The 22208-nt window shown below is 61.6% G+C and overlaps 1 protein-coding gene across 1 annotated transcript in view; it reads left to right on the top strand.

The window, feature by feature from the left end:
* Positions 1 to 21531, top strand: part of SAE1 (SUMO1 activating enzyme subunit 1) — a 26753-nt gene extending 5222 nt beyond the window's left edge. The window contains exons 2-9 of the mRNA XM_073321817.1: positions 4237 to 4348; positions 8440 to 8613; positions 9973 to 10115; positions 10765 to 10864; positions 14303 to 14408; positions 17515 to 17659; positions 19791 to 19860; positions 21180 to 21531. Coding sequence (XP_073177918.1) covers positions 4237 to 4348; positions 8440 to 8613; positions 9973 to 10115; positions 10765 to 10864; positions 14303 to 14408; positions 17515 to 17659; positions 19791 to 19860; positions 21180 to 21272 — 943 coding nt within the window. The 3' untranslated portion in view covers positions 21273 to 21531. The remainder of the gene's footprint in view (positions 1 to 4236; positions 4349 to 8439; positions 8614 to 9972; positions 10116 to 10764; positions 10865 to 14302; positions 14409 to 17514; positions 17660 to 19790; positions 19861 to 21179) is intronic.
* Positions 21532 to 22208: the final 677 nt, after the last annotated feature.

Here is a 22208-nt window from a genome sequence, read left to right as displayed (position 1 = left end):
ACGCGCTATCTCAGAGTATGGAGTTGGGGGGTGGGGGAGCGGGCGGGGGATGGGGAGCGGTGGGGTGGGGGGCGCTGCAGGAAGCGGGGGCGAGGAGGGAGGGGATGGGGAAGGGTCAGTAGGATGGAGTTGGGGGATGGGGAGCGGCGGGGATGGGGAGCGGTGGTGTGGGGCGCTGCAGGAAGCCGGGGCGAGGAGGGGGGATGGGGAAGGGTCAGTAGGATGGAGTTGGGGGGATGGGAGCGTGCGGGGAGAAAGGGAGCTGTGGGGTATGGGGCACTGCGGAAGACGGGGGCGAGGAGGGGGGATGGGGAAGGGTCAGTCGGATGGAGTTGGGGATGGGGAGCAGGCGGGGGGATGGGGAGCGGTGGGGTGGGGGGCGCTGCAGGAAGCGGGGCGAGGAGGGGGGGGATGGAAGGGTCAGTAGGATGGAGTTGGGGGGTGGGGAGCGGTGGGGTGGGGGGCTGCAGGAAGCGAGGGCGAGGAGGGAGGGGGGTGGGGAAGGTCAGTAGGATGGAGTTGGGGGGGGTGGGGAGCAGGCGGGAGAATGTGGAGCGGTGGGGTGGGGGCGCTGCAGGAAGCGGGGGCGAGGAGGGAGGGGGGTGGGGAAGGTCAGTAGGATGGAGTTGGGGGGGTGGGGAGCGGGGCGGGGGGATGGGGAGCGGTGGGGTGGGGGGCGCTGCAGGAAGCGGGGGCGAGGAGGGAGGGGGGTGGGGAAGGTGTCATGTAGGATGGAGTTGGGGGGGTGGGGAGCGGGGCGGGGGGCATGGGAGCCGGTGGGGTGGGGGGCGCTGCAGGAAGCGGGGGCGAGAAGGGGGATGGGGAAGGGTCAGTAGGATGGAGTTGGGGGGGGTGGGGAGCGGGCGGGGGATGGGGAGCGGTGGTGGGGGGCGCTGCAGGAAGCGGGGCGAGGAGGAGAGGGGATGGGAAGGGTCAGTAGGATGGAGTTGGGGGATGGGGAGCGGGCGGGGGGATGGGGAGCGGTGGGGTGGGGGGCGCTGCAGGAAGCCGGGGGCGAGGAGGGGGGATGGGGAAGGGTCAGTAGGATGGAGTTGGGGGATGGGGAGCGGGCGGGGAGAATGGGAGCGGTGGGGTAGGGGGCACTGCAGGAAGCGGGGGCGAGGAGGGGGGATGGGGAAGGGTCAGTAGGATGGAGTTGGGGGGATGGGGAGCAGGCGGGGGGATGGGGAGCGGTGGGGTGGGGGGCGCTGCAGAAGCGGGGCGAGGAGGGGGGGGGATGGGAAGGGTCAGTAGGATGGAGTTGGGGGGGTGGGGAGCGGTGGGGTGGGGGGCTGCAGGAAGCGAGGGCGAGGAGGGAGGGGGGTGGGAAGGGTCAGTAGGATGGTGTTGGGGGGTGGGGAGCGGTGGGGTGGGGGCGCTGCAGAAGCGGGGGCGAGGAGGGAGGGGGGGTGGGGAAGGGTCAGTAGGATGGAGTTGGGGGGGTGGGGAGCGGGCGGGGGGATGGGGAGCGGTGGGGTGGGGGGCGCTGCAGGAAGCGGGGGGGGGGCGAGGAGGGAGGGGGTGGGAAGGGTCAGTAGATGGAGTTGGGGGGGTGGGGAGCGGGCGGGGGGCATGGGGAGCGGTGGGTGGGGGCGCTGCAGGAAGCGGGGCGAGAAGGGGGATGGGGAAGGGGTCAGTAGGATGAGTTGGGGGGGTGGGGAGCGGGCGGGGGGATGGGAGCGGTGGGGTGGGGGGCGCTGCAGGAAGCGGGGGAGAGGAGGGAGGGGGTATGGGGAAGGGTCAGTAGGATGGAGTTGGGGGGATGGGGAGCGGGCGGGGGATGGGGAGCGGTGGGGTGGGGGGCGCTGCAGGAAGCCGGGGGCGAGGAGGGGGGATGGGGAAGGGTCAGTAGGATGGAGTTGGGGGATGGGAGCGGGCGGGGAGAATGGGGAGCGGTGGGTAGTGGGCACTGCAGGAAGCGGGGGCGAGGAGGGGGGGATGGGAAGGGTCAGTAGGATGGAGTTGGGGGGGTGGGGAGCGGGCGGGGGGGGATGGGGAGCGGTGGGGTGGGGGGCGCTGCAGGAAGCGGGGCGAGGAGGGAGGGGGGTGGGAAGGGTCAGTAGGATGGAGTTGGGGGGTGGGGAGCGGCGGGGAGAATGGGGAGCGGTGGGGGTGGGGGCGCTGCAGGAAGCGGGGTGAGGAGGGGATGGGGAAGGGTCAGTAGGGATGGAGTTGGGGGGATGGGGAGCGGTGGGGTGGGGGGCGCTGCAGGAAGCGGGGGGCGAGAGGGGGGGATGGGGAAGGGTCAGTAGGATGGAGTTGGGGGGGTGGGGAGCGGGCGGGGGCATGGGGAGCGGTGGGGTGGGGGGCGCTGCAGGAAGCGGGGCGAGGAGGGAGGGGGGTGGGGAAGGGTCAGTAGGATGGAGTTGGGGGGGTGGGGAGCGGTGGGGTGGGGGGCGCTGCAGGAAGCGGGGGTGAGGACGGAGGGGGATGGGGAAGGGTCAGTAGGATGGAGTTGGGGGGGTGGGGAGCGGGCGGGGGATGGGGAGCGGTGGGGTGGGGGCGCTGCAGGAAGCGAGGGCGAGGAGGGAGGGGGATGAGAAGGGTCAGTAGGATGGAGTTGGGGGATGGGGAGCGGGCGGGGAGAATGGGGAGCGTGGGGTGGGGGGCGCTGCAGGGATAGCGAGGGCGAGGAGGGAGGGGGTGGGGAAGGGTCAGTAGGATGGAGTTGGGGGATGGGGAGCGGGCGGGGAGAATGGGGAGCGGTGGGTGGGGGGCGCCGCTGCAGGAGCGAGGGCGAGGAGGGAGGGGGGGATGGGGAAGGGTCAGTAGGATGGAGTTGTGGGGGTGGGAGCGGGCGGGGGGGATGGGGAGCGGTGGGGTGGGGGGGGCTGCAGGAAGCGGGGGCGAGGAGGGGGGATGGGAAGGGTCAGTAGGATGGAGTTGGGGGGTGGGGGAGCGGGCGGGGGGATGGGGGAGCGGTGAGGTGGGGGCGCTGCAGGAAGCCGGGGGCGAGGAGGGGGATGGGGAAGGGTCAGTAGGATGGAGTTGGGGGATGGGGAGCGGGCAGGGGGGATGAAATGGGGAGCGGTGGGGTGGGGGGCGCTGCAGGAAGCGGGGGCGAGGAGGGGGATGGGGAAGGGTCAGTGAGGATGGAGTTGGGGGGGTGGGGAGCGGGCGGGGGATGGGGAGCGGTGGGGTGGGGGCGCTGCAGGAAGCGGGGGTGAGGAGGGGGATGGGGAAGGGTCAGTAGGATGGAGTTGGGGGGATGGGGAGCGGGCGGGGGGATGGGGAGCGGTGGGTGGGGCGCTGCAGGAAGCGGGGGCGAGGAGGGGGGATGGGGAAGGGTTAGTAGGATGGAGTTGGGGGATGGGGAGCAGGCGGGGGATTGGGGAGCAGTGGGGTGGGGGCACTGCAGGAAGCGGGGGCGAGGAGGGGGATGGGGAAGGGTCAGTAGGATGGAGTTGGGGGGGTGGGGAGCGGGCAGGGGGATGGGGAGACGGTGGGGTGGGGGCGCTGCAGGAAGCGGGGGTGAGGAGGGGGATGGGGAAGGGTCAGTAGGATGAGTTGGGGGGGTGGGGAGCGGGCCAGGGGATGGGGAGCGGTGGGGTGGGGGGCGCTGCAGGAAGCCGGGGCGAGGAGGGGGGGATGGGGAAGGGTTAGTAGGATGGAGTTGGGGGGATGGGGAGCAGGCGGGGGGAATGGGGAGCAGTGGGGTGGGGGGCACTGCAGGAAGCGGGGGCGAGGAGGGATGCGGCATCGCTGTGTTAAACGTAAACCACTGAAGGAAGAAAGGGAAGGCAGGTTTTTGTGCTGCGTGGGAACGTTTCCAAGCTGTGTTCGTCAATGGTCCGTTGTCAACGTTGGAACGAACGGTCATGTTTTCTTCAGCCTTGGGAACAACCTGCCTTCCCACGGTGTTTGCCTCTCGGAGGCTCTCCTGCCGTTCAGGGCCTTCCTAACCCTGGCTGTGCACGGCCTGGCAGCAACTCCTCTGCCCCTTCGCTGTGTCCCCACTCCATGGCCTGGCCCTCTGACCCCAGAGTGCACTTCACGTAGCAGGGTTGGGGGTGGCTTGCAGATCCGCGGTTGGGCCTCCCTTGCCTGGAGACGCCCCTGGTCGATTGGGCAGCGCTCGCTGCCTTTCCTTGCGTCGTTGCCCTGTAAGATGCTGGTTATCCGTGTGTGCTTCTTTCCTTGCCATCCTGTGGCTGTGAATGCAGAGCTGTTCTCCTCGCCCGCCGAGTCTCAGCTGGTGCCGTCCATCGTTAACACTGCCCATGCATCTCGTTGCAGGCTGCGAGCATCCCGGGTGCTGCTGGTTGGCATGAAGGGCCTGGAGCAGAAGTGGCCGAAGAACCTCATCTTGGCAGGCGTCAAAGGCCTGACCATGCTCGACCATCAGCAGGTAGGAGCTCTTGGCTTGTCTCCTCTGGATTTCTGAGCACACAGGTCCCTGCAGACTGCCCGCCCCCCAAGCCACGGCCATGCTGGAGCAAGTGGAGGGGGAGGGCTTGGTTCTCGGAGGCCTTACGGCAGGCTCGTTGCAAGTTGGGCAAGAAGTTCCCGTCTGGGTGCTTCTCTGACCCCTGTCACGGAGTCTCTTAGCGTCTCACAAACACGCATGGATTCTATCCCCACCCACCCCTGTATGCGCGTGGGTCTCTGTTTGGGGAGCCACGGGGCAGAGATAAGTGACTCCCCAAGGTCACACAGGAAGTGCATGGTGGGCCTGGGAATTGAACCAAGGTCTCCCCTGTCCAGCACCCAATTTCCCTGGCCCTCTCTCTCAAACTGTCCCTTGGAAACCCTTCTGCTCGCCCAGCTGGGGCCATGCTTCCTTGTCACTGCATCATGCTGGCATCCTCCATGTTTGTTACCACTCGGGGGCATAGCCTTTGCCCAGGTGGCTCTCTCTGACCTGGTCCCTGTAGTCCTTATCAGTGCTCTGAGATGTGTAAGGTATGGAACAGGGCAGTTCTGGAAGTGCTGATAGCCTGGGGCTTGCCACTTCTGCTTTAGCTGGGATGGAAGGTGGGTCATGGTAAGTATGTGCCTCAGTTGAGTATTTCCATTCCTTGCCCTCACCCCCCGGTGTGCAGCACCCTGAGGAGTTGACTTTCATTCTGGGGCTGTGTTCACGGAGTCCCCGGGCGATGCTCTGGAACTGCTCCCCATGAAGCCAGGCAGGACTCTGGGGGAGTCTCCTTTCTGTGAGCAGCCTGACTTCAGGACACACAGCTCACACAGCTTCCCCCTTCCTGGGTCTGACCTTGGAGAATTCCACATCCTCTGCCCCTCCGTGCACTTCCCACAGCGAGTCGCCAACCCCGTCTGCCCTTCACTCCATGTCCCAGCCAGCCCCAAACTGAAACTATCTCCAGCCCCTCCTCCTCTGGACTTTCCCAGGCCAGGAGGTCACCTGATTCCTTTGTTCTCCAACCCTTTAGCTCTCATCTTGTAGGGGGGAAGGGCCCAGGCCATCAGTTGCCAGGAAACAGGGTGTTGGCCATTGTCTGTGTCCAGACTCCTGCCACACACCTGCCCTCTAGGGCTCTGCAATGATCATACACCCTTACCCCACCACCTAGATACTTAAGAATTGCCTAGGGGAAACTGAGGCACCCCCACACTATTCAGAGGAAACATTAAGAACAGTCCCACTTCGTCACAACTCTCCCCCTTCGAGATCGAACTGAGCGGGGTCACTTTAGACCCATGACCTGGGGAAGTTCGAAGCCGCCACCGTTCCCGGGGTGTGCCCCAGCATCTCTCCCATTCCTTGGTGGGAGTTACACCAGGCCCTTCCAGTTTCAAGCCCTCCCTTAGGTCAAGGGGGTGGTCGATAGCACTTGCAGGCCGCATGTGGGAAGGTTTATGCGGCCCATGCCCTTTGGCCACCCCAAAACCCCAGGGGGTCAAACTGGGATTGGGTCTTCTCCCCAACAAGCTGGCCAAACACAGCCACTTGGTTATAGGACTGTTTAACTTTCTTAACAGCTTTCACTCCATCTGAGACCTTCTCAAAGCTCTCCACACTGGATCTTTTAACAGGAAAGTCAGTGGGTCCATTCACAACAGAAAATTTCTGGCTGTTAGGAACTGAAACTTTCTTGATTAAATCACTTTCACACCCTTCAGTGGCAGTAAACTGCTTGCAAAGACTCCAGGAGGATTCCTTTCCCTAGGGGCTCTTCTATGCAACAAGTCACCCCTCACAGAAATTCTGCTCTTACCCTCCTTCCCTAGGGCTTGCTCTAGAGGAACGCTTTCCTGAGCAACAACAGACTCTTTCTGGGTCTCCCTTACATCCAGAATTACCTCTGGCCCATCCGGCGGATTCCTACACAATCCCCTTTCAGGCAAACTGACAGACTTCCTAGATAAACGGTCAGAAGCATTCTCCTTCCCTTTGCTACACACAAGTTCAGGAATCTTTTCCTTCTTGCTACAGGTTTCCACACCCTCAGTAGGTAACACAATCACATCACCTTCATGCTCTCCTTGTGCCCTGGTTAGGATCTCACCCTGATTAGACAGAGTTGCTCCACCCTTTCCCAGCCACACACTAGCAACAGGCAAAATACAAGCACCCGAATTGTCTGGTCTCTGGGATTTTACATAGACACTAACTGGATGCGACCTGTTACAGGGCCATTCTCCCGAGCAGAGACAAACTTAGGATCCTTTTCCCTTCCTGGTCTTTAGTTGAATCCAGAGCCAACTCTGAGACAACTGCACTCCCCTCAACCATCACAGGCTGAAAGGCCCCTTCTCTCTGCTCCATAGACAAAGAAGAGCCCGACACACTTTCTCCTTTCCCAGACACACAGCTTGGGATCTCATTCCCCTGGTCCCAGCACACAAGGCTGGTCACAGACAACTGCTTGGAGATCAGGGTAGCTCCCTCCACAGGCAAATTAATACCCCTGACCCCTTTCCTTCCCTGTCACACTTCTCCACCCAGCTAACAGGTAAGGTCCAGGGACACTCATCTTCCACTCTCCTCGCCTTCCCACCCTGCTGACTAGACACAGCCATCAGCTCACAAGGCTGTCTAGGCTCATCCAGACTTTCCTTACCCAGCATCTTGCCACTCCCAACAGCTCCCCTGCCCTGCCTGTGTCTCCCCCCACTCAGCTGGGGTCTCAGCTCCCACTGTGCTCAGCGCTGCCCTTGCTGTCCCAGTGGGGGTAGGCAGCGAACTCGCTGCTTTCCTCACTGCATCAGAGCCAGGGTGAGCCCCCTGAGTCCCCCTCTCCGGTGTGCAGGGGGGGCGGGGGAGCCCCAGGGGTCTGGTTACAGACAGGCAGGTAGCCTGAGCCTAGCCGCTCCTCCCCCCTGCCAGCCAGGTCATCTGCATTTTCACTGACCATTTCTCTCTCCACCAATTGGTTCCCTGGATTCAAATTCAAACCTTGGCCTTAAGAACAGTTAAAAACTGCCTAGGGGAAACTGAGGCACCCCCAGAATATTCAGAGGAAACATTAAGAACAGTCCCACTTCGTCACAGGCTGGAGCTCGCTGAGGGGACAGACCCCGTTGTTCTCACCTAGAGCTGCCCACTTTAGAAGATGTGCCCGTCTTTAAGCACCCCAGGTTCACAGAGGTGGCTGCCATGCTGCCACCTGCCCTCTACGACAGGCTGGCAAACAGAGACCAGGGCGCCCCTGCACGGTGTGTCGAGAACACAAACGGGCAGCATGGCCTGGTGGCTAAGGGAGCACTCGCCCGCAGCGGTGGAGTCTGCACCGAGACGTGCCTGCAGGGCAGGCGGAGACCACGGTCTGTGAGTTCGGTGAGGCCAAGGCTGAGTTCTCTCTGCCCCGGCATGTGGAGCAGGATCATTCCCCTGGTCTGAATAGCAGCCGGCATCCTCCCTTGCTGTGCCTCGCTTTGCTTGCAATTCCTAGTGCAGGCGCTAGGCTGCGGTGCTGGGCTGTGCAGTGTGGCTGTGTCTTCACGTCGGGCACCAGGTGGAGCTCTTGGCTTTCAAGCCGCTCGCTGGCTAAGGCACAGAGCGCAGGAGGAAGGTAAGTGGAGGGAGAGCAGCTGCATCAGGGAAGCTTCCCCTTGTACCTGCTGCATGTGCCCTAGGGGGCTGTCTTGGAGGGCACTGCAGTGGGTCTGAGCCGCTGTGAGCACAGCCGGGGTTCCGTGGTGTGACTGGGGGCTCTGACTGGTAGGATGTGACACCCCCAGCTCTTGCTGTTCGACAGCTCCCGCTCAGACTGGCTGGAATTGTACCATTTAACCCCCAAACCAGCCCCTTCCTTCATGCCTCATAACTGTCACTCTTCTCCCTAGTGGCTTTGGATGAGTGTTTTAGTTCCTGTGTGACAAGAACTGCGCCCTGCTAGTGGGGAAGCTGGCCCCTTGCAGGCCCATGTCTCCTGTGTTCCCACTTGTGATAAATGGCCTGTGGTGATACTGCTTCTCGGGGTCCTGCCACTCGCCAACCATTCAGAGATGGGTTGGTTTTGTTTCCCCCTGCCCCAGGTATCGCAGGAAGACACGAGAGCTCAGTTCCTGATTCCCGTGGGCTCGCTGGGCCGCAACAGAGCCGAAGCCTCTTTGGAACGGGCTCAGAACCTCAACCCCATGGTAGACGTGAAAGCTGACCCGGAGAATATCGAAAACAAAGCCGAAGATTTCTTTACTCAGTTTGATGCTGTAAGTGGAAGGTGGGGTGCATGTGGGGTGGGGGGCATTGGGCAGAGGTGTCCTTGGGTGGTTAATTGAAGTTGGTATAAAAACAGATGTAGTTAAACTAGTATGAATCCCTGTGTAGATGCTTTTAACTCGCTCTAAAGCTGGTTATGTCAGTTTAGCTTGCACCTGTATGTTTCCAGACGGAAGCTAAACCAACAGACCAGGTTTAAACCGATTTAAGCACAACCCTGCAGGGATTCACACCCGTTTAGCTAAACTGGTTTAAACCATTATCTTTAATTAACCTGATGCACCTTTGTGTGTAGCCACGGCTGTGAGTTGGCATGGATGGGGGAGGATCTTTATACCATTTGTTTCCTGTTTGCATATACTCTGTTTTGGATGGGTTTACTTCATTTTCTGGTTCCCCTGGGCTGGCATCTTGTGGGGCCATTGAGTTTCCAGCACTGCAGGAAAATTTTCAGGGAAAAAAAATCCTGAAAATGCAAACCTGTTACCATCACATAGTTAAGGATCATGACTGGGGTTGCTTTAGTCCATTTTCCTGATTTTATATTATTTCCTTCCAAAAAACCACCCCAAAACAGTAAAATCCATTCCTGGCCGACCTAACTTTTGGGCATAAGCTAATGGAGAGTGTCCCTTTAAATCTGTGTCACCTGGCTTCTACAGAATGACTGGGTTGGTCTGTGGGTGCTTTGCTGAAGGGTTGTCACTATGCGTCTGGTTTGGCAAGCTGAGTATCTGTTTGTAAACAGCATCTGCTTCTGTTCTGGCCTGTCTCTAGTCTGCAAAGCTGGAAGATGGGCAGGAGGGAATAAGGCCTTACTTATCCAGGAGACTTGACCGGAGTGGCTATTATGGCACACGCCGGACGCTAGCTACTCTGGGATGTGTCTCCATGCAGGGAGTGACTCTGGAGTAGCCATGCTGGTCCATTGCCCTGTGTGGACACGCCCTGCATTTAAATTAAATGAAAAGTGTCTGTGTTTGGCTTTGTTGCCCGGAGCAAGCTGGGCTCTGCCACCTCTCAACTCCTTATCCTCCCTGGAGAGGAGCCTGTTGGAATTAGCGGCCGTCACAATGTAGTGCTCTGCTGCCAGGAGGGATAATTGATAGTAGCTGCATGTAAAGCACCGTTCTTTGTCTCGCTGTGAGTGGAGGGCTGCCCTGCCCAAGACCCCTGCCATTGCCCAGGAGGGGCGGGGATTCACTCCCTCCTAGGGAACAGGGCCTGTTTATCTAACCCTGGTCTCAGAAGGGGGGGTGGGGGGGCGGAGATTTGTAAATGTGTAGGTTCTGCTGCTCCTGTCCCTGTCGGGGTGGGGAGGAGTGACTGGTGCTTCTGCCTCCTCCCAGGTGTGCCTGACCTGCTGCTCCCGCTGCGTCCTGGTGAGGGTCGATCAGATCTGCCACAAAAGTGGCATCAAGTTCTTCACCGGGGACATCTTTGGCTACTATGGCTACATGTTCGCCAACCTGGGGGCGCACGAGTTCGTGGAGTAAGTCTGGCTTTGCGGGAGGAGAGCGGCCATCCCCCGAACACCCCCACGCTCGGGGGGTGCACTGAGACCTGTGGTACTAGCATAGGCATGTTGGCAAAGTCCCAGGCAGCACCTGGTATGTGCGGAACGGAGCAGCCCACGAAACCACAGGCCGCGGCGTACAGCTGGCAGCTCTGCGTGTTGGGCTCTTACCCTTGTTGGCCATCGTTCCATTTTTGGGAAGTCACCGTGAAGGCCTAACAGGCGGGGGAAGCTAAGTTACCAAAGGGGGCGGTCTGTGTGCTGGGAGGTGGGGGGAGATGCGCTGTAAATGGGTGTAATTGTGGCCATGATGTTTTGTGAGACCGTTCAGGCATGGAGGCTCTTCTGTGAGCCAGTGGGATTCTCTTGCACAGATCATCTGCTTCAGGGCGGATGGGTTTTGCCCCATAGCAGCCTTTCTTCCCCTCAGCACACAGCTGTGTGTGGAAGCCCGCTGCCGACAGGCTCGGCCTGTGTTAAAGCTGAGACCTAGTGTACTGTGTCCAGAGCTCGGAGGTGCTGGGCCTGCCGTCTTTCTCATGAGAACGTGAAATATGATGGGTTCCAGTTCTGGCCTCCCTCAGCTAGGGACTGCGGTAGTAAATCTCTCCCTGTCTCTCTGCAGAGAGAAGACCAAGGTCACCAAAGCCAGCCAGGGAGTGGAAGATGGGCCCGACACCAAAAAAGTCAAGCTCGATTCAACAGAGACAACCATGGTGAAAAAGGTGCGTGACAGCACCCCTGTCAGCCACCAAAGAGCACCCATGTTACGGGGAAACGTCAAGTCTACGTCTAGGTAGATTACCCCCCCTCCCCCGCCCCCTCTCCCCAGCAGAGGCGCTGGGTCTGTCTGGTGACTTGTGGTACACAGGATGCAGTTGTTAAGACAGCAGCTTCAGGGTGTGCATGGTGAGCCATGGGTGGGATGATTGCTGCATTGGGAAGACGTTATGGAGTTCCTGGCTTTGCTTCTGTCTGTTGCTGGTGAGCCATATGGCCTGGGTCTGCACCTCCTGCCTCATTTAGCTGTGTGAGCTCAATGTCATGAGAACAGAAGTGTTTTCCTCTCCCTTTGAAATGAGGGGCTGTGATGGCTGGTTACCTATCCCAGCTTGACAGCATGTTGTCTGTAATGGGGTTTGAATGATGAACCTGTTGTTTGCAGGAACATCTCTTTGTCCTGAGGTCTCTGTGGTCATTCAGAACTCTGGTCCTTTCTTTATAACCAGAGCCTAGATCCTCTGGGGGGTTCTGAATGGAGCCTTAAGAGTTATCCCGTGGTAACGTAAGGTAGCCCCAGTTGGCCAGAGCCAAGGGTGGAAGCCATGGGTAATATCAGTACAGATGATCTTGGGAGGTGTTGAGTGAGTAAAGGAAGTGTAAGGTGCCACGTTACCCTGGTGGCTGCAGAGTTTTCATCCCTATGAGAATCTCCTTGAATGGCTCCGAGCCAGAAACTTGCTGTGGAATTTCCCAGCTGTGTGTTGGTGTTCGTTCTGTCAGGCTGGGCTGTTGAGAAGCCAGCCTCGGTATGCAATAAATGAGTCTCGTTGGCCTTGGCTCGGGTCAGCGGCTGTGCACATTGAATGGCAGGGGTCCCTGAGCTGGTTCTGTCTAAAATTCAGCTTCTGGACCCAGCCTTCTGTGACTAGCTTATTGGATGAGTTAGGCTCCATCTACTCGCCCCCGCTTCGGGTGGGGAGGGGTTTTTACCAATATACTTGCACGGGAACAGCCCCTAGCATGGACACCGCTGTACTGTGATAGGTCGTTCCCCTTCCTGTCTGGGAACAGCTGTGCAGGTGGAAGGCACCATTATCCTGGTATCGCTGTGCCCTGCTGTAACTAGATCGGTTCACCTTGGGTGTGTAGCCAAGCCCTCCGCTCCCCCCCCAAACGCCAGGGCAGCACGTTGCTGCTGTCAGCTGATTGCTAAGCCCCTGTGTAAGCGGGAGGGTGGCTTGGGGGTGAAGGGAGATGGGAGAGGGCAGAGGCTTTCACGTTTAAAAGCCTCGGGCCTGGCCATTGTTAGGGTCTCGCAGCTGGAAGTGGAAATCCCCCGGCTTTATCTGGCTATGAGGAGAATGCGAGCAGCTTAATGGCCTTTTGTGTCCTTTCTCTCGGCTTGTCAATCAGGGGGCGTTTAGTGCACTTTGCCCCAAGCTGGGCCAGATCGGAAGATATGGGAGTATTCCCCAGATGCCGCTGCTAGCCAGCTGTCCTCCTCCCCCTATCGGGGCTGGGATTCCGATCCGTGTCAGCTCAGGTTTAGTATGCAGCAGATTCCTATAGAGAGTTTCCAGCATGCCGATGCCTGGGACAAGTCCCCTCCGGGGAATATGGATCTAAAGGCCTGGGGGCAAACACAGTGCTTCCTGTGCCTTCTCTGGTGGCTTCACTGCAAATTCCCGAGCCCGCGGCGCCGTGGTGCACTGGCAGCAGCCTGGTGGGTTACTGCGGGGGCAGCTTCCCCAAGTGACAGAACGCAGCGAGCGATGTTTAGCGCTGCTTGTCGAGGCAAGGCCTCCACTCTTGTTTGGCGGCTCGTCTGTCCTCAGCGTTTCTTGTGACCTGGCTGGGGTTGCTTTGAGGGTCATGTGCCCTCCGGTGGAGCAGAATTGGGGTCACTTCGCAGTCACTCCACCGCCCGTTTCTCTCCCCTGCTGCAAGTCTGAATGCAGCCAGGGCCTGGGAGGGTGGCAATCTGCAGTGCCGCTCTCTGCCGCTGGGGTGCCAGAGAAACAGGAGCTTCTTGGCATCACCTTTCCTTTGTGTAACCAGACGTGCTGCACAGGGAGGCTCAAGGCAGCTTGTACGTGTGTTCTCTAGCAGTTAGGCAAAAGCAGGGATGGGGGGAATCAAGTGTTGGAACCAGTATCCTGTGGGTGTGGTGGCCCTTTCAGCCCGTACACTAAGACTGGGCTTCTGCCTGGAAGATCCTCTCTAACTCAGCCAGATGTTCTGGGTGGGACGCAGGAGCTGTTCTCCTGACAATTAATCCGACCGCCTGAGGCAGATGCTTTCTGGGACACTAGTGGCCTGAGCCCTGGTTCTCTGCTCCCCATTTAGACTCTGCATCCCGGGAGCTGAGCGCAGTGGGTGGGATTTTCCGGAGCTCTTAGCACTGGCCAAACCCTGAGGACAGGGAGTTTGTCCAGTGATTCTAGCGGGAGAGCCCTCTGCAAAGTGCTCTGAGCACAGAGTGTTGTTAACACTCTACTTCCAAGTCTCAGATTGAAACCTCCCCCTTGTCCCAACTCTGCATACTTCCCAGTCCATGGGCTCTGTGGGCTACTGGGCGGGGTGGTACATTGCAGCATTGTGCTGAGGATTGAGAGCCGCAGGGAGAGACTGCTCGGGAGGCTCCCCTGCAAGTGACTCATGGCGTTCCCAGGGTCAGAGCTAATTCCTTGACAGCATCCCTCCTCCAGGCTAGGCCATGTATTCAATCCAGCTGTGGGTAGCCGTGGTGGTTCCTGCGGCACTCAGCACTGCATGTAGCCCCCGGCGCTCCTCTGGACCACTTCCCTTGCCGGGCTGCTGTCTGCATCGCATGTGCGCCCGCATGAGACCAGCGAGCTGTTCTGGCTGGGGCAGATTGCGCTCTGCAGCTGGCAGGAGTTAAATGTTTGAATTTCTGAGACCCCAAGAGGTCTCTAGCCAGATTCCCGTCCGGCTGTGTTCCTGCTCTCTGGAACCAGGGCAAGAGAGTGCCCCTGAGCAGGGCTCTTAGAATACCCTGCCCCAGGTGAATCCCGGACGAGCGTGCAGAGTTTGGGAATCAGGGAGTGATGGTGATCAGCAGAGGCCCCTGCAGACTTTCCCCACTTAACCCCTTCATAACTCTTCCCCATCTCTTGCCCCTACAGCAGGCTTTGGACCAGGCACTCGGCTCCGTCCGCTGGGTGGCTAGCTCACTTCTGCCTCCACAGCCTGATCTTGTGTCGGTCCCTGGCCACCTCACACTGAGTCGAGGGCTGGCGTCACTGGGCCCGTGGCTAGTCTTGCGGGCCGGCCTGTGGCCCGGTCACTGAGCCCAGGGCTGGCGTTGCTGGGCCGGCCTGCAGTCTGGTCACTGAGCCCAGTGTTTGTTCCCTGATCGATCCGCTCTCCGTAGGCAGGACCCGCCCCCAGCCCCTCTCACGCTGGCTTTCCCATTGCAGCGGGTGGTTTTCTGCCAGCTGAAGGAGGCGCTGGCAGTCGACTGGAGCAGTGAGAAGGCGAAGGCAGCCCTGAAGCGCACCGCCCCGGACTACTTCCTGCTCCAGGGTAAGGGATGCCTGGGAGGCCTTGTGCTCGCACCCTCCCAAGGAGGGGTGGGGTTGGGGAGCAGGCTGCTTCCCCACTCTGTGACTCAGCTTCCCCATCCTTGCCGGGAGGAGGCCACAGGCACAGTTCCCACGAGGTGCGTAGTGGGGGTAGGCTCTGAGGCTTTATCCTCCCACACATGCACCCCAGTGTTGGCTGGGCTGGCGAGAGCCACGCACTGTGCCTGGCTCTCTGAATGCTGTGCTCTCCTCCTGGGGAGACGGCTGTTCCCCCAGAGAGCTGCTCCTGTCCTGCTCTTGGCTTGCTCAGGCCTCTGCACTCAGCTGGGAGTGGGGTCTGCTCGTCTCTGCCCAGCGCAGGCCTGGCCAGCGCGCTGTCAGCGCCAGACTCTGCCGAGGAAGCGCCAGGCCCCGCTCAGCCGAGCAAGCACGCGGCACTTCCTGTGGCAGGAGCTGGCTTTGATTTGTTGGCTTTGAGGTTAATGCAAGTTTACCATAACAGCAGTGAGCTAAAAATACCCGGGCGAGCGTGGAAACAGCCGCGCTCCCTGGAGCGGAAGCGCCCTGCCAGCTAGGAGGGACCGGCCCGGCCCCAGCGTGTGGTTTGCCCGCTGCCCTCTCCCTCCAGCGCGCCGCGCTCAGGCGCCGGTGCCCACACGGGCTGCAATCTCGGTGAAGCCACAGCCCCAGGCGGGGTTTTCCAGTGACGTGAGCCAGCGCTGGCTCCCAGATTAATAGCCTACACCACTTCTGTCCCAGAGCCGGGGCTGTGAGCTCCTGCCCACGCCTGGCAGCGCCCACCTCCCCGCACAGCAGGGGGTCCAGAGGGTAAAGACAGGGCTAACGCTCGCTGGGGCTCACTACAGGCATCGGACACGCCTGCCGCTCCTGGCTGCCTCGGAGGTATCCAGGCCTCCCATCCCCTCCCCGCTGCCTGGCTAGGATTCCTCCTGCTGAGTCAGGCTCTGGGGGAGGAGGTGTTGGAGTTGCAGGGCTCCAAGCCTTGTGCCGTCCCGCTCGCTGGCCTGTTCCCTCCAGAGCTGCATTGGCTGCTGCTGTGGCCGAAGAGCCAGCACTGCCTGCCTGCCTGTCTGATGCTGGGCGATCGGCTCTGGCTGCCCCTGCGTCTGGGAGGGGACTTGACCCTGCCCGTCGCTGGAGACTGTTTTCCCGCTGGCTGTCGGGCAGCACTCGGCGTCTGACTGACACTGCTCGCCTGTGTTCAGTCCCCAGCCGTGCGGGGCTTTCCCCAGCCATTGGAGGCAAAACACCTTAAACAATAGGAGAACGTGGCTGTCAATTGGCAAATTGTCCCCGGGGCTCGCAGGCAGGGGTAGGACGGAAATGGATTCAAAGCCCCCCTTTGAAATGAACGCCGTATTCGTATTCCTTTGTTCTGGCAGCGCCCGGGCCCGGATGGAGAGCGGGGCTCCGTGGGGCCAGGGCCTGCACAGACAGTGTGAGCGAAAGTCCCTGCCCCAGAGAGTTTGATCTGAACCCACAAAGGAGACACTGGAGGGACTGAGGCACTGAGAGGGGCCGTGACTAAGGTTAGCTAGCAGGTCAGTGGCAGAACTGAGAATAGACCCCTGGATCCCTGAGCTGCAGTCCCGTCACACTGTCTGGTACGCGTTGGTGCCTCTGTATTGGCCTAGGTATTCAGCAGTCACTGGAGCTGTTCCCGCCTCTGCCAGAGCGCTGGCTCCCAGTGAGGGTTAGTGGTGGCCGAGGTCCCTGTTCCCGGCTCTGCCGGGGCGCTGGCTCCTCATGAGGGGTTGGTGGCCGAGGTCCCTGTTCCCGGTTGTGCCGGGACACTGGCTACTCGTGAGGGGTTGGTGGTGGTTGGGCGCTGGCTCGCTGTCGGGGTTTCCTTCTCTGCTGACCTGTAGCGGGCTGCAAAGTGCTGACGCTCCCAAAAGATGAGTTAAAATAGCTGCTCCTGTTTGCTTTACCGTAAGTCATTGCAGACACGCTGGGCCTCTTGGCTGCTTTCCCAGCAGCCCCCAGGACCCTGTCAGATGTGGCAGGGGAGGTAGCCGCCCGGTGCCAGCCTGCCCCCTCGTTAGCGCCTGGGCAGACGGCACGGATGGCAGGCAGGCAGCCCAGATAAACACCAGGCCCAGCTGCTGCCTGTGTTCTCTGCCCTTCCTGGATCTTCCGACGTGATCTGTGCTGGGCTGGGAGTCGCTCCCCTGGCTCCGGGAAGATGGATGGCGGGGCCTAGACTGACCCTTCGGCTCTATCGCCCGATGAGCCAGCAGCTCAAAAGAAAAGAGCAGACCTAAGGGCTTTGGCCTGTGGGGTGGCTGGAAGGCAACAAGCCAGGCCAGGGTCTGGGTGGGGAGAGAACCAGCCTTCAGACCTGGCGGTGGCAGAAATCGGGGCGTTCCGGCACCGCTGTGCTAGGAGGGGGTTGGGCGGGGAGCTCGGCTGCTGAAGGGTTTTGTTCCAGGGCAGGGCTGGAGCCGCAGCTTTGCCCAGCTCAATCAGAACCCGTCCAGCCGGCAACGCTGCCTCCCCAAAGCACTCTGCGTAGCTTGGGGGACCCCGGCACCGGCCTGAGAGCGAGCGTGTCCCTGTTCTACAGACGGGGCGTCCAGCGATGTGCTTGGGTCACTAGGCCTGGCCTCTGGCCATGTCACCCCGAGTTATTCTTTGCCGTCGGTACATTGGCAGTGCTCCGTGCCAGCTGAGATCAGGGCACCGTGTGCCCAGCATGACACAGGCAGACCATCCTCTCTTGCCATCCAAGCAGGTCTGATGGGAATAGATCCTAGCCCTCCTGAACCCCAGGCCAGTGCTCTGTCCACTGGTCCAGGCTACCTCCACCTGGCATGAACCGTGTGCATGTGCATCTCTGACCCAGGCACGGGGCAGCTGTGCCAATGCCCTCGGGCGCGCACAGGGTCTGTAGCAGGGAATTTTCCTGCAAGTGGAGCCGTGTTCTCTGGATTCTCCCATTAGCACTTTTCTTGGCCACGGCGCAGTAAAGGTCTCCCCAGGCAGAAGCCCAGTGAGGAATCTCGTTGGTTATCGGAGAGGGTAACTAGCATGCTCAGGGATTGGGATTGTGACCTTCCCCTCTTCCCACCCCTCCCCCCCTCCAGTGCTGCTGAAATTCCGGACGGATAAAGGGAGGGACCCGTTGCCGGAGAGCTGTGCCGAAGACTCGGAGCTGCTGCTGAAGATCCGAAATGAGGTGCTGGACTCTCTGGGCGTCAGTGCAGACCTGCTGCCTGACGACTTCATCAGGTGCGCTGGTTTGGCTGCAGTCCAGAGTCGGGGCTGGGATCGGGACTCTAGGCCTCGTGCCAAGCATGCAGTTCAGTCACATCCTCACGGGAGAGTACCTTCCCTTGGCCAGGTACCATTGTCCGCCCTGGGTGCTCCTCACTGCCCACATGTAAACAGGAGCAAAGCGGGTCCCAAAGGAAGTGCCTGTCCAATGGGCCTGTCTGCCAGACACGCGCGCACACACACACACCCCCGTGTGTCCCGGCTACGTCCCTTGGGGGCTGCCCATCATGGGGTACTGGAGCTTGCATGTGCCCACAGGTACTAGACTGAAAACTTGACTTTGTGAATCACCTGGGGCATGTGTCCGTGGCTTGTGAATAGCCCCCTGGCTCCATAGGGTGTCTTGGTGTCTCTCTTCCGTGGGTGCAGGGATTTCTGGGGGGTGGAATTGCCTTTCCTGTACCAGCTCTGCTGGGGTTCAGAGCCTCCTCACCCACCTCGTGAGGCGCAGCTCCTCCCTGCGCTGTGAGGGGGATGCCTGCTCCAGACTGGCCCCTCCCAGGGTCCGGGCCCCACTGCCTGGGGCCCAGCATGGGGCCATGCCGCTGCCTGCAGCGCTGAGCCAGCCCCACAGCAAGGAGCGCATCGCAGGATCATTAATCTGGCTCTGATCCCTTCTGGGCAGCCGCGGTTCTGCATCACCAGTGACCTGAGCCGTCTGGCTGCGCTGCCCCGTGGGTGAGCACAGAGCCTCCCGGCCACGCCTGGCTGGGCTCCGCTCCCTTGCCTGGGTCGTCTCGAGCGCTGTTCTGCCCTGCTTGGCTGTGTGGGCCGGCGCATCCTACCCTGACGCGAATGGATGGGCTGCTGGGAAGGCCCGGCTCCTCCCTGCTCTCCCAGGCTGCGGCGATCCTGTCCCTGCAGCTCCAGGGAGACCCTGGCTCACTCTATCCAGCAAGTCCCGGTGCTCAACGGGCGGATGAGAGCTGGATGCAGTCCCAGCTGCCCTGACCCAGGGAACTGCCCCATTGGGCAGAGGGGCCCTAGGGCAGTGATGCCCTGGGCTGAGAAGGCCCAGCTGAAGCTGTGGACCTGGGGCAGAGATGGCTCCAATCAGCCCTGAGCACATGGGAGAGACCCGGGTACCTGGGCCAGGTGGAGGCAGTGATGGGCTGGACCAGCGGGGATGTGGGAGCCAGGGCAGATGCTGCAGGTTCCCCTTTCCCCCGTGAAGGGGGAGGGGTGCTGCGGGATGGGAGCTGCTCCGTGGGGGTGGGGGGGTGCATGACTCCCCACCCTCTGACCCTGCCTTCGTGTGTGGGCTGGAAGGACCCTCCCTGTGCCCCCGGATTCATTTCAGCCTGAAAATCCCACCCCGCCTGCATGTTGCCACACGCTGCCCAGGGAGCTGCAGGCCGCTGTGCGCCAGCAGGAATGGCGGGAATGCGCCCCGGGCACACGGCAGATATTTCTGGCCCTATTTTTAGAAGGGTCGCATGCAGCATGCGAGGGGCTGGGACAAGACACCCGTGTGGCTAATGAGCTCCCAGCAGTGACGGCTGCTCAGTGCTCACCTCTTGAAGGCCTTGGACCCCCCGGGGCCTCGTCGCATTGGGGTCTATCTTGGGCCCGCTACCCCGTCCCCTCTGGCCATGGCTCCTGCCCCTGTCCAATTGTCCTGTCTCGCTGCACCCCTGCCCACCTTTTTCTGTCTCTCGGGGCCCCTCCCGATCATCTCGGGGGTCGGGCCAGTTGACGTACCCAGCTGGGAATGACTGCCAAGGCAGCCCTTTCCCTGAGGAACCCTGTGCCCCACGCCCCCCAAAACACTTCACCCTTAGCTCAGTCCTCGCTCTGGTTCTCTGCCCCAGCCCATGGATCTAACAGTCACGCTCTTTGCAGACCCCAGCGTTCCCCCTGCCCGGGAGTTTTCCTGCCAGGCCTGCCTGGCAAGGGTCACCCGTCTCATCCCTTCCACTGGGCTTGGGCCGGGCTGTTAGTCGCTTCTCTCTCATTCACTAGGGTGGGAAGGCTGGGTGGCTGGTCTGGTCATGCCCCGGGCACGGGGCAGCCGGCAGCACATTGGCACTGGGACTTGGGGTGCTGAGCCAGTCGGGCACTGACCTGGCGTGTTTGTTCCTTTCAGCTATTGCTTCTCTGAAATGGCTCCCGTCTGCGCAGTGCTTGGAGGGGTCCTGGGACAGGAGGTCGTCAAGGTAACGGGTGTGGGGCTAGGCTCAGCTGTCAGAGATAGGGTAGTACACCATGGCCGGGAGGAGACATTTACCCTCCATCACACAGTCAGTGGCAGAGCCAGGATAGAACCCAGGTGACAGAGTTCCCAGCCCCCCCATCTCTAACCACTGGCCCCCCCTCCCCTCCCAGTGCCTGGAATAGAACCCAGGTGTCCTGTCTCCCAGCACCCCCCCTTCTCTAACCACTACACCCCACTCCCTTCCCAGAGCTGGGGATAGAACCCAGGAGTCCTGGCTCCCAGCTCCCTCATTTCCCCCGCCTGTGCAGACAGAACGGGCGGGGACCAGGCGAGGCTTTTGCAGGGAGGTGGACCGTGCTGGGTTCGTGCGGAGGCGCTGTGCCCCCTCCCAGCTGCCTGGCACAGCTGCTGGGCAGCAGCCTGTCGCTGCTCCTCCGGCCTGGGAGCCCTGAGCATTCCTGGGGCTGGGTGTGTCTGGAATCCCCGCCCAGCCCGGCTTGGTGGGGAAGCTCGGTGCCCTGCGCCAGGCACGGCCCTCCCTTCTCCCAGCCCCCTTGGCGGCGCTGCTCTGCTGGGCCCAGAGGCCTGGCTGGCAGCTGGTGGGAGGGTCCTCTCCCTGCCCCCCGCTCGGTCGGCTGGTACCAGTGGAGCGCCCCGGGAGGGGTGCAGTGTGGCTGGGGGTGGGGGCTGCTGGGTGAGTCCCAGGCCGGCCACTGACTTGCTGTGTCCAGGGCTGACCGCTCCCCGCCTCTCCTGGGGCCCTAAGCTGGGCCCCGTCTCCGAACTCCCCGTGCTGGGTTTGGGCCCTGGCGCCCCTGGCCGAGAGCCGCTCTGCAGTGGGATTAGTGCTGCTTCCCCTGCTGGGCCCCTGCCCGACCTCCTGCCCCCTGTGCAGGAGCTGCTTCCGGCTGTGCTTACCCCCACGGGGTGCTCTGCCCCCCACGGGTGCTGGGCAGCCCTGGCATGGGTATTGCTCTCTGCAGGGCGGTGACACGACATCCCCCTTGGTGGCGGCTGCGGCTTCCCTCTTACCGTGCTCTCTGCTGGAGCAGCCTCTGCTCCTGGGGCCGGGTGTAAAGCAGTGTGAGCGGGCGTGTGCCCCCATTTCACCTGAGGTTGGGGACAGTGGGTGGCAAGTGCCCCCCGGCTGATGCTTCTCCACCCCCCAGGAGCCGCCCATGTGGGGTGAAGGAGTTGCCCATAGAAGCTTCTAGCAAGGGGGGGGCTTTCCCCTCCCTGCCCTGGGTGGGTTCCTGGAGCTGGGATTTCGGCTCCAGCCAGGCTGTAACAACGCCCTCTTTCCCCCCCCCCCCCCCCCAGGCCCTGTCCCAGCGGGATCCACCCCACAACAACTTCTTCTTCTTCGATGGCATCAAAGGGAACGGGGTCGTTGAGTGCCTGGGTCCCTGCTGAGCCTGGAGTCGCTGGCCTCCCAGTGCGTCTGCCTGCAGCTGCGGTTCAGCACCTGGAGCCCCCCCAGCATAGCCCTGGAGTGCCACTTGCACCACCGTCCTCTCCAGCTGCAGCCCTGCGGCCAGCACAGACGTGGCCCCCACGGGTGCCGGAGGGGCGTAGCCCTGCTGAGGCCTGTGCCGGGGGGAGGGGGGGCAATCCCCCACTTGCTCGCCCTGTGCATTCTCCTGGGCTCTCAAATAAACTCTCTTCTTCCCAACTGGCTTCTTTCCTTCCAGCGCAGCCCCCTCCAGGGTGGGAGCCCAGGCTGGTGGGGCTGGCAATGCTGGGGCCCGCCACCCCCCTCGCTACGCTGCTGTAAACGCACCCCAAGCTGTCCGGTGCTGCTGGGCCCAGGCCCCCTTGGTCTTGCTCCCGACCCACCAGCTACTGCTGGCCGGGGCCCTGCTTTGCCCTGCTGCAGGGGAAACTGCCTCTGTGCATCTCCTGTCAGCCATGGCTCAGGGGAAAGGGCACAACCAGGCCGGTGTAGGGCAGGCCCCTCACCCCTGGCCAGCCTCCTTGTGCAGAGCTGCGGGGTGGCTGGTGCAGGGGAGCGGCCCGCAGCGCCTATCTTGAGCTTTAGGAAGCACTTAGGACTAAAATAGCTCAGCTAAGTGGCACTTAGCTGGGAGGGGGCCGGGAAGCCATGGCTTGAGTCCAGGGTCTGGGCTCACCCCCTGTGCCAGGGCTGGCCGTGCTGCAGGGCTCCTGTAACTCCTGGGCTGCCCAGCAGCCAGGGGGCCCAGGCCAGGGATGGCACTGCTGTTTTCCACATGCCCCCACCCCCATTGTGCTTCCAGACAGAGCCAGCTGCCCCTTCCCCAAAGCTGGCACTGTGGGGGGTCGGTTGCTCCCTGGCCCTCGCTGGAAGAAGGTGGGGTCAGGCAGAGGGGG

The sequence above is a fragment of the Lepidochelys kempii genome, chromosome 23 (assembly GCF_965140265.1).
Source record: "Lepidochelys kempii isolate rLepKem1 chromosome 23, rLepKem1.hap2, whole genome shotgun sequence".
In the NCBI taxonomy this organism is placed as follows: Eukaryota; Metazoa; Chordata; order Testudines; family Cheloniidae; genus Lepidochelys; species Lepidochelys kempii.
This window is presented reverse-complemented; position numbering and strand designations above follow the sequence as displayed.